At 32.2% G+C, this 12,473-nt stretch overlaps 1 protein-coding gene across 1 annotated transcript in view; it reads left to right on the top strand.

The window, feature by feature from the left end:
• Positions 1-213: 213 nt before the first annotated feature.
• The window catches only part of LOC119620187 (protein eyes shut homolog), a 167,704-nt gene continuing 155,444 nt past the window's right edge, over positions 214-12,473 (top strand). The window contains exons 1-2 of the mRNA XM_037987166.2: positions 214-406; positions 2,867-2,980. Coding sequence (XP_037843094.2) covers positions 214-406; positions 2,867-2,980 — 307 coding nt within the window. The remainder of the gene's footprint in view (positions 407-2,866; positions 2,981-12,473) is intronic.

Raw genomic sequence — 12,473 nt, 5'->3', positions numbered from 1 at the left:
TATACCAGTAATAGAGTTATTCATTGTGGTTGCTCAAAATGCACTCAGGCAGATTTAATTAGAAAATGATTTAATTTACAGATTATTAAAAGATTATTACCTGTAGAACCTGTAGAAGTCTCTAGAATTATATTTGGAAAACTTACATAAAAGGGTCCAGGGCAGCACACTGGGACACACCAAATATGATATGACACTATCAGTGGGGGAGCGATGCCACCAACACTAGATAACACTATGGCAGAGCAGTCACTGAGACCCTTGAAAATTGGTTATGATGGCCCTGGCATTCCCACCTGTAGGAAAAAGAGCTATTTTCCATCTCTGCTTCTTTGTATCACCAGCATCCTTTCAAATTCCACAATAGGTCCATCAGATAAACCAGCTTTTGCCTGCATACCCACAGGTAGGGGTACCTGAGCCTGGGAAAGAAAATAATTTGTGTTTTTACCTTTCATATTGAGAGGTGGTCTCTAACTTTCATCAAAAAGTCACTAAGTAGATAATTCTCTACATTTAAAAGGAAGTTCAGATGATGAGTAACACAAATAAATAAAAGCTAAATTCTACTACATGTTCTTTCCTTAAGCAGTTTTGCTGAAAATGTATCATTGTGTTTTTCTAAAAGAATATCTAAAATAACTTGTGACTATGTGAATTAATTTTGTTCACATTTATTTGATGAAACAGGAGCTGAGAGGTTTTTTCTTCACGAATAGTAGATAATACCCAAATGTGTATAATACTCAGTTTTTGAATGAAAAGATATCAAAGAAAGTAAATTTGGTTAACACTACACAGTATTAAATAGAATGCTTCAATTTTATGGAAATAATAGAAATTTGAATTTTCTTTGGTTACGTGAGGTGAGAGTAAGCCACAGTTTTTGCATCCAGAACAAAAATAAAATAAACCAAACAAAAATAAAAATAAAGAATAAATACCTACTTCATAGCATTAGGCAATGCGTTGACTTTTTGCAGCCAAGTTGAATATCTTACATATACTAAAAACAATCTTGGACTTAGTTGTATGTTGCATCAGTGACATATTTATAATGAATCCTTTGTTTTAAGTGAGAACTGTGAGATTCAGGTGGATGAATTCCTAAGTGATCACTTAAATTGTGGTATTTGTGTTGTACACAAATTGTAGTACTTGTGTTGACCTTCATGGTGCCTTTAGCTGACGGCGTCAAAATGGATTTCAAGTAAAGCAGGCTTGCTGATCCAAACTATGATCACTGAATGTTAACTTGAGATCAAAGTTATTCTTTATTTTTAGAAAGTATAATTTGTCTCATGCATATGCATATTAATTATTTTTCAGTGGAATAATACATAATTTATTCTTGGATTATTCTAACTACATTTTTATATTGTCACAAAGATTGAAATATTTAGTATACAATACATGTTTTTACTTTTGTAAAGGTTTATATATTGTGTCATCATTTTTCTCAAAAAGTTGACTCATTAAAAAAACAAATGAATATATTTAAGATTTCAAAAGTATTCATTGACTCACATAATTCTTTTAATATTCACTTTTTTTAGCTTAACTTGATGTTCTTGTGTCAGCTTTTCACTAAATATTTCATTTTGTCAGTGATAATAGTGATGTTTTCTACTTAGTCTAGTATGTTGATTCCTATTAAATTTGATGTATGTTTTCTTCTTTCTAAACTCATGTTACTATTATAGAGACTTTTTAAAAGAAGAAATGTCTTCATTCATATAACTTGCTAATAATTTGCATGGTGTCAATGTCAATTTTCTATTATTGTTATAAATTGGTAAGAAAATTAGCTGTCATAAGTCATAAAAATCAATTCAGTGTCAGTTGAGGCTATGATCTTCAACTGTTGGGAAATTTACAGGCAATCTAAGTGAATGAAAAACATGAATTGGACAACAGTTTAAAGAAAATGCTAGGACTATATAATTAAGGGATATTTTTTTATTTATTTTTCCATGTAGGCTTACGTTCTAAAATTACTAGAAAAAAATGTAATTCATCACCCTGGAACCCTAATATTTACAAAGCTCATGAGTAGATTCAAATGCATCTACCCATTACCCATGGTTTTCTTGGGTAAATAGCATTCAATAACTGCGCCTCATAAAGATTTAGGGCTGGGCGCAGTGGCCCATGCCTATAATCCCAGCATTTTGGGAGGCCAAGTCGGGTGGATCTCCTGAAGTCAGGGGTCTGAGACCAGCCTGACCAATACAGTGAAACTCTGTCTCTACAAAAAATACAAAAATTAGTTGTGCATGGTGGTGTTTGCCTATAATTCCAGTTACTTAGGAGGCTGAGACAGGATAACTTCTTGAACCTGGGAGGCAGAGGTTGCAGTGAGCTGAGATAGTGCCGCTGCACTACAGTCTGGGCAACAGAGTGAGATTCCATCTCCCCTGCCAAAAAAAAAAAAAAAAAAAAAAAAAAAAAAAAAAAAAAAAATTCAGCCCTCGGGGACATACATCAGGATGTTATTGTTTCATCAATATTTTCTTTTCGTTCCTTTTTTATTTCCTTTTGCCTAACATTGGATCTGCACTTCAATGACTTGAAATATCTACACCATCTCTAGACTCCTCAGCAAAAGAAAATTAGTTCACTTCTTAAGAGACTTTGCATGCCTACAAACTCAGAATAGTTTAGTGTGCATTTAGTAATTCTAAGAGAAGTTACTGCAGTTTGTAGGAAGGTGAAATAAATGAGTTGGGATAGTAATATATGTGACATTCTTATCTAATAAATTTAGTTTCAGATAAGTGAATGAAAGGCTTGTACAAATTTAAAAATTACTTGATACATGCCTGCCTTGTTAACACTTAACATATTTTTTTACTATTTTCCAAAGGTACAAGATGTGAAATAGATCTAGATGAGTGTGCCTTACATCCCTGCAAAAGTGGAGCCATCCGCATTGACCAACCTGGTAATTACTTCTGCCAATGTGGGCCTCCATTTAAAGGTAATGAACACCGAGGGAGAAGGAAGAGCAAACATAATTAACTTTGAAAATCACTTCTGTCTCTTGTCTGAACTCATTTCGTCTTCCAACAACATTATTAGTCCTTCATTTTCTTAAAGTCAGCTTCTAAAGTGGTCAACCAATTATTCCTTAGGCAGAAACTACAGTGAAATTAGTTTTGTTTGCATACACACTAAAATAGTTGAGTTTCTTATTTTTCTATTTGAAAGGTCACCAATGAAACCAAAAGATACAATTAAAAAAGTAAGGAATATATTACCAGCCTATCATGTTATATTTGAAATATTCTTCCATATTATTTAATGTCTCATGAAATTGTCAGGTTTTCTTTTTTTCTTTCTAAACTAATCATCTGTTTAATTTTTCAGTGTTCAACTTTGATGATAATTCTTTAGCTTCAGTTCAGGGATTGTATTTTTTCTCAATACACTAAACAAATCCTTGCTTTGCCTTATAAATATGTTCATATATTATTGCAACTAGTGTATAGAAACTAATTAATTGAGTACTTCCTTGAACTTTGGTATCTCTTTCTAAGCTAAGAAATTTGAAAGTGTTCAACTAAGTAAAATTAATTTAGATATTTTAATGTTATAACTATTTACCTTGAAAAGTATCTTATAATTACTTATGAAAAGTATAAGATTGTATGCCCCACTTCAAATATTTTGCATCTATTTAAACACACTAAGTTATAGCTTTCTTACTATTAAATGAAAGTAAGAATATACCTAGCTCATTTAGTTTAATGTGATTTAAATGAAAAATGTTATATAAATACCACAATGTCTGCCAGAAATTAATAATAATTGTTTACTTATACTTTCCAGTAATGTTCTAAGATATATGTAATATTTATATAATGGACAATATTTTATCATGTTTGGGTAGTTGGAATATCAATACATATTTAATCATGCATCTTTAAACATTCACAGGGAATGGCCTAAATAATCTCAGTAAAAATATTAGTTTCATTTTTTATTTTTTGAGGGAGGATCTCACTTGGTCACCCAGGCTGGGGTGCAGTGGTGCTATCATAGCTCCCTGCAACCTCTGCGTCCAGGGCTTAAGTGATCCTCCCCTCAGCTCCCTCAGCTCCCGAGTAGAGAGGACTACAGGTGCATGCCATCATATTAGGGTAGTTTTTGTATCTTTGTAGAGACGGGGTTTCACCATGTTGCCCAGGCTGGTAGATGTCATTTTAAAAATAACAGTTTTTCTAATGCCCAGATTTTCATTTCTCATACATTCTTCAATTAAACAAAAATCAAATCTCCTTAGAGATCTAGCTAATTTTAGGGTTAAGGCATGGAATATAGCTTGAATAATATTGTAATGCTAAAAAATATGAAAGTAATTAAACACAAAAGTATGAGATTAAGTCAATGGAAGGAGCTCCCAATGATCAAAGTTAGAATGATTTGAGCACCAAAATAAAGGAGTATTGATCGGTACCCAAAATACAAATATGTAAGAGTCCATATGATTGGAAATATATGATTGATTAAATAAATGAGAAATAATAGACACATCTTTTTGTACTATAATACCAAATAACTTATTTGGTACTTGAACGTGAGGAGGTGGAACAAAACTCTCCATCTCTTAAATTTGGACAGCAGATAGTGACTGGCTTTCAAAGAGTATGGCACATAAACAGGGGGTCATGGAGGGAAGAGCAGCTTTACAATGGAGAAATCTGACAATTGCTACCTCAGCCACATGATCAAGGTTAACATCAACATTCGCAGTCATGTTAATAACCTAAACTTTTGATATGAAGTGATGAGAATAACACTTTTTGTCTCTCATCTTTCTTTCAAAAGTGCATTTTCCAAGTCTAGTCATCAAAAAATTACCAGACAAATCCCAATTGACAGACATTCTAAAACATACTTGACTAGAATTTCTCAAATCTGTTAAGGTCATCAAAAGCAAGAAAAGTCTGAGAAACTTTAAAAACTAAGAAGAAGCCTAAGGAAATATTACTTCTTTTTTTTTTTTTTTTTTTTTTTTTGAGACGGAGTCTCGCTCTGTCGCCCAGGCTGGAGTGCAGTGGCCGGATCTCAGCTCACTGCAAGCTCCGCCTCCCGGGTTCACGCCATTCTCCTGCCTCAGCCTCCCGAGTAGCTGGGACTACAAGCGCCCGCCACCGCGCCCGGCTAGTTTTTTGTATTTTTTAGTAGAGACGGGGTTTCACCGTGTTAGCCAGGATGGTCTCGATCTCCTGACCTCGTGATCCGCCCTTCTCGGCCTCCCAAAGTGCTGGGATTACAGGCTTGAGCCACCGCGCCCGGCCGGAAATATTACTTCTAAAAGTAATATGGTATTCTGGAAGAGATCTTGGAACAGAAAAAAAGACATGAGCTTAAAACTAAGGGAATAAAAATAAAGTACAGATGTTAGTTAATAACATCAATATTGGTTCATTTGTTCTGACAAATAGGATATTAATACACGGGAAACTTGTTAGGGAATATACAGAACCTCTCTGTACTACCCTTGCAACTACTCTGTAAATCTAAAGCTAGTCTAAAATAAAAGTTTAATTAAAATATAAACAATTGCAAATAATTTCTGATTCAAAATATTTTACATTAGGCTGGACATAGTGGCTCATACCTGTAGCCCCCTCACATTGAGAGGTTGAGGCAAAAGGATTGCTTAAAGCCAGAAGTTCTAGACCAGTCTGGTGAAAAAGCAAATCCCTGTCTCTGAAAAATAAAAAGGAACGGGCATGGTGTGGCTCACGCCTGTAATCCCAGCACTTTAGGAGGCAGAGGTGGGCAGATCACCAGGTCAGGAGATCGAGATCATCCTGACTAACACAGTGAAACCCCATCTCTACTAAAAATACAAAAAAAAAAAAAAAAAAAAAAAAAAAAAAAATTAGCCAGGCAAGGTGGCGGGCGCCTGTAGTCCCGGCTACTCTCGGGAGGGTGAGTCAGGAGAATAGCGAGAACCCGGGAGGCGGAGCTTGCAGTGAGCCAAGATAGCGCCATTGCACTCCAGCCTGGGTGACAACGAGACTCCGTCTCAAAAATAAATAAATAAATACATAAACAAACAAATGAAAAATAAATAAATAATAAAATATTTAAAAAAAAAAAAAAAAAAAAAAAAAAAAGGAAAAATGAGCCAGTTGTGGTGGCATGCTTGTGGTCCCAGCTACTCAGGAGGCTGAAGCAGGAGGATTGGTTGAGCCCATAAGTTTGAGGCTTCTGTGAACTATTATTGTGCCGCTGTACCCCAGCCTGGGCGACACAGTGAGACCCCATCTATAAAATAAACAAATAAAAAACAGTAACAAAAAAAACCCTAAAACCAAAACCAAAATATTTTCCATTAAAACAAAACAGAATTTGTAAAGCATGAATAGAAATGTTAGGTAATCATGATTATTTTAACCTTCATATACCAAATACTAAATATTTTAATCTATGAATTATCATGAAAAGGATTCTTCAGTTAATGGTAGTGCCTTAGCTTTATATGGTACATTAACATGTTCAATGGAACTGTACATAAATAAAAAAGCAAAAACAAGGTTAAACTATTTTAAAATGCATGTGCTTAATAATGTATAATATTTTTCTAGTAATCACATCACATAAATTTATACTGTAGCTACCCTATCCTAGAGATAAATATATTCTAATTCAGTTTATATTCTTATACATCTTTCAACTGGAAACATGCCTTGTATATCAGAAGCTGGATACGTGTTTATCTTTTTCTTTTGCTCCTAGGCATAGGCTTAATTATCTTGTATTTAGATGAGACCATGTGAATGAATTCTGACCAACAGAAAATCAATAGTAGTTTTTATCTTGCAATGTGGTTCATAAAAATATCTCACAGTTTTTAACTTTTTCATTTCTTCTACATTCTTGATGGAAGGGAGTTGCCTGAAGAACTAAAGAAAAGCCAGAAGATGGTAGGTCCCTAATTCTTACATAAAAAGATATTTATGGGCCAGGAATACCCCTATTATACTGAGAGATAAGAAAACAAATTAATTTATGAGTTGTTATTGTGCTAAACCACTAAGGTTAAGGTACTTGGTTCTTTACAGCAACCAGCATTGTTAAGAATTACTCTTTGAATGCTAGTAGCAAAGGTTTTCCTTGAATACCTCACAAGAATTGATTTTTATATTGTTATAAATAAATAACATTTTTGAAAAAAGCGTATAATCCATTTATGAATTCAGTTTCTATGCAAAAAGCACAAATAATTTCTTTTTGTAAAACTTAGTAACTCTTTGTTTTCTGTTTAAATTTGTTGTGAGCCTGTTGGTGATTTCGTAGTCTTTTTCCCAAAGAAAGAAAAATAATACACATAAACAGTGTAACTCCAGGATGACACATTAAAATCACAAGATTAAGTTGGTAAATTTTTAGTTGATTCAGTAATTTGATAAGTATACTTGTTTGGAATTCAATAGATACAGGTTAGCAAAATATGTCCTGTGGGAGAATATCCAGGCCTTTACCTGTTTTGTGCCTCTCAGAAACACCACTGTACTCATTAATTTATGTATGGTGGATGGCTGCTTCAGCCGTAGATACAGAGTATATGTTCTCTTTGCTTGCAAATCCTAAATTATTTACTATCTGGTCCTCTATAGAAAACATTTGCTGACCGCTGGTGTAGAAAATGCTCAAACAATAACCTATTTTTTAAGCTAATTGTGGCATTTGTTGATAGAGTCCAAGTTTTATCTATTAGATGTTTATTTGCACAAACATATATTTTGATAAAATGATGTCTATCATCTTCTTTTTTATATAAGAAATAGGTGACTCTGCCCCATTATACTAGGTTAAATTCATAACTGTTTTCATTTTGAGTAAAATTTGTAGCATAATAATATATAATTTTATGAGTTTATGCATTTATGAATTTGAAAATATAAAGAATATATACAGTTACTGTTTAGCAAATACATGAAATTGTAAGATATGGTGCCTTGCGTGTTTTTTTCTGGGAATTTACCCTAGTTCGAACATTTTGTCATTGATAGAAGTTATGTTTTATTACTAGTTATAACTTTTTAAAGTACATACTGGAAAAAGGAATTTGTCTGAAAAGGGAATTGTGCTTATATAGTCCATTTATGGGAACAATAGAGAATAATTAGAAAAATCTTGGTGTAATTACTTCTGTAGAGCTGAATAATGCAGTGTTTTTATGCATGTTAGTTTCTAGTACTAAAATTACAGATCCTACAATGTTATTAATGCTATATATGTTTTTTGATATCTGTGGAATCTTTTTTCTTCTGTTTTTAAAAAACAAATAAATATGGAAAATAAATCCCTTAATATAGTTCTTTTTCCACTAAGTGTTCATCCACTGGCATAAGTGGTTAGCTTTGATTTAATCTGGCTCCCTTTCAAATTCTAGTCTTAGAAACTGAACTTAGCAAAAAAATTTCAAATATATATTTCTTTTTGAAGGAAAGGGCATTTTCATTTTGTTTTCTGTTTACTATGGATGAATTTTTTTCTTCAGAAATGAATAAAAATTTTAATATGTAAAAATGAATTTTTACTTTCCCTGATATAATTATTATAATATACCTGAACAAAACCTCATACTTTTCATGTAACAAAGCAGGATACAGATTGCATACATATTATCCATGTTTGGATACCACAATTTTCTATCTTAATTAAAATAAGACGATACAAGGAAGTCATTTCCAATAAGCACTGCTGTCATTAACCTGTCTATTGTCATGGCCAATGATTGCTTTCTGAGGCACTCTTTATTAAAGCCGTCTATGCCCAATACTTCCAAAAATGAATTGTAATATAAATTTGTCTTGATATACAAAATGTATTAAGTAGAGGATTTTTTGTTTTGTGTGTAATGTAAATGAGATTAAATAATGCCTCAAAGTATAAATTGTCTTTCTACATAAGAAAAGTAATTATTAAGCACATACATAAATGCACACACACATACAAACATAATGCACACACACATACACACACACACACACACACACTGGGATTAAGCACACTTACTCATCTTTCCCCCAGAACTAAATGGAGTTGAGTATGTGAAAAATGCTAGTTATAACTATTTCCTTAAAAAATATTATAATCAGTGCCAACCAATAAGACAGCCCTTACCCAATCAACAATTTTAAATTCTAAAACTAATGTTCAAGAAACATAATGGAAGTAAAGAGAAGAGACTCCATCTCAAAAAAAAAAAAAAAAAAAAAAAAAAAAAAGAGAGAAGATAACTGCCTACCATGTAAATGTTGTTCCTGACAAAATTGAGGCAGTGTCCTATTTACCAATGAAGTATTTAAAGAAACAAAGTATATTTGGAATAGAACTGCTTTCTTAGTGGGTAGAAAAGACCACAATACTCAAATTGTCTATTATTAATATTGCCTATTAATATATCAGAGATACTGTAATCTATATGAATTTAATGCTAGTACCTACAGAGAGGTATGATTCAACTCTCTGATTCTATGACTTTATCTTTTTTTAGATTCCACATATAAGTGGGATCATGCGGTATTTGTCTCTTTGTGCCTGACTTAACATGATTTACTCCAGGTTCATCCAAGAGGAGGTATTGGGAAAAGGATACAAAATTTCAGTTAGATAGGAGAAATAAATTCAAGATGCCCTGTACGACATGATGATTATAGTTAAAAAACAATGTATTATATACTTAAAACTTATTTACAGATTAGATTTTGTGTTCTCACCACCTCAAAACGTGTGTGAGGTAATACATGTGTTAATTATCTTGATTTAGCCATTCCATAATGTATACATGCATCAAAACATCATACTGAATGCTACATATATACATTTTTAGTTTGTCAATTTAACAATAAAGTATGATTCACAATTCAAATTTTAAAATGCAAATTTACTGGCATCAAACTAAATTGTTCATGACTTTATAATTCATAAAATGAAACTTGTACATACTGAATTTCATTAAATGAAGGTGTTCTGGGGGAAAATAATGTTGCATATATCACTGTTAAAGCAATCGTCCTTGTATTTCTGTCATGTATTGGTGCTGAGAAATAAGTTGTTACTCTTCTAAAATACAAAAGTTTTCAATAGCTAATACAAAAAAATAAGGCTTTGTCATAAATTATTGCTTGATTCTCAAGAAAGTAAGTACTTAATAAGAATGTCATTCTGATAAAGCTACATATAGACAAGTAAAATGAAAATAATGTTTGAGCAAATGTCTTATCTGCTAGAGCTTTAAAGACACATGTCTCTAAATGTGTAGAAATTAATATAAAAAGCTGAAATGGTAATTAGCCTTTAAACATGTTTGCAAAAGAAAGTAAAGAAGAACAAAACTCAGCAAAATAAAAATGCTTAAGTGTGTTGGAAGCCAGAATAATAATACTGTTTTCTGGACAGGACACTCTGTTATGGGAACTTGTAATTAGAAAGCAGATTTAAGTATATATTTTTAAGTGCTTGTGAAGTGAAAAAAGACTGGAGTGCAGATAATGGAGCAATTAGTTTTTCAGCCTTCACAGGCCATATTCAGTCATTCTTGTGTCAAGCTACAATGGGGAACTACAGATGCTGTAATTAAATGCTCCAGTCTACTCAATCTACAACTATACTAAAGATTCTTGGAGTATAAAATATTTTGGCTGGGCTACCCAAACAACCATCTCTAATGTTCTGGAAATGCATTAAAATCAAGTCCAGATCAATTTAGAATATTAACCAAAAGTCAATTAAATTTCTCTAATGAAAATGACAATATGCGTATTATTTTGGAGGAGTGGTCAAATAAATTGAATGAACTGTAAAATGCTGAGTCCATAATAAGATATTAATCCAATAGAAAAAAAATAAATGATTCATTAAATAGTTGAAATTAATGTTGTCTTTCATTTGTTCTGTCTAGCAATTAAACAGTAAATATGGAGCAAATATTGATTTTTATTAGCAGTATTGTGTTCTTCTTCCTGGTGATTAAATCATTACCTTTAGTTCAATGTAAGTGCTAACATGCTAAGGTTATTTTGACAGCAAGCATATAGGGAATCTGAGTGAAAGATGTGAATATTTCTATCTGCCATTTAAAACACAATTTTTTTTTTGCTTCTTTTATTCCTTTCTCTTATTTTTATTTTAGATTCAAAGCTCTTTAATATGTTGGCCAAGCGTGTTTTTAATTCTACTTTAATTTTATTTCCTGTTAATGGACCAGACCTATTTATTCCTTCTTCCTTTATAACCTATTGACTGCTCCATTTGGGTGGCTAATTATATTTGACTATATTTTCTATAAAATTAGCATATCAAGTAAAAAAATACTGTATTTGACCATAAATATAAACATATTATATAGTTTTATCAACAAGTTAATGTGCAGCCCATCCCAGCTGAGTTACCTATTATGTGCAACAATAGGATGATAGGTCTGGCAAACTTAGAGAAATGCTTATCTATACTGTACATTTTATACTAATCATTTTTATTTGCATTACCAAAAGGAGAAAATATACTACAATGAGACAAAATTATAATTAAGTTAAAAATCACAGAGAAGGATTGTTTGCAATGAATTCATAATGCTCTGAAAGTTTTGAAAAATTGAAAAGTAATAACAATGCTATTGTTTTCTAAATGTGTACCTTTCTTAATTTCCAGCACAATACTCACCCTTAAACTGTGATATTATTCAGCATTCTGTCCTCAACTTTTAAACGTTTTCACTATATATGCTTTTCAGATTGTTCAAATCTATTCAAATGTGTCAACCACCTATTTCCCAGCATGTGAAAAATGGTATTTTCCCTTTAAATTGAAAGAAGTATATGTGGATAAGTTCTGAACTGCCATGCATATCCTAGTATTACACATGTTCCTGGAATAAATTTAAAATAAAATTGGGAGCAGAGACAACAGAAATTGTGGGAATTCAAAGACCTCAAAGACATTCAGTTTGGCTAAAATTACTTTGAGAGCATGAAGCTGGAGTTTTAAACAGAATTCAAACCAGAGCTGTCACCCAAGGAATATTAGGGGCAATGGGAAGTTATTAATCTGGGGAAAAATTAATCAAATATAAATTTGGGGAGATTATTCTAAATTATAAAGTAGAATTTCATTTTTTTCTTCTTTTGAATGAATTTTCTTTTGTGTATTTGAGATTTACAACATGATTTATGGGATACATATAGATAGTAAAATGGTTACTATAGTGAAGCAGATTAACACATCTATCATCTCACATGGTTCCTTTTTTTTTTTTTTTGGTGACAAGTCACCTAAAATCTACTTATGGCACACTGGAAAGAGAGAAAAAATTAAGTGCTTGCAGTAATCAAGCTGTGGTCTATTGCAGAGGCATGGAAACAGGGCTCGAGTTACGTAGTTGGATAATTTCAGGAGATATTTAGGTTACAGACAAAATAAGTTAGAATGTTGTGGTATTGAGATGTGTA

This window comes from Chlorocebus sabaeus, chromosome 17, assembly GCF_047675955.1.
Source record: "Chlorocebus sabaeus isolate Y175 chromosome 17, mChlSab1.0.hap1, whole genome shotgun sequence".
In the NCBI taxonomy this organism is placed as follows: Eukaryota; Metazoa; Chordata; class Mammalia; order Primates; family Cercopithecidae; genus Chlorocebus; species Chlorocebus sabaeus.
This window is presented reverse-complemented; position numbering and strand designations above follow the sequence as displayed.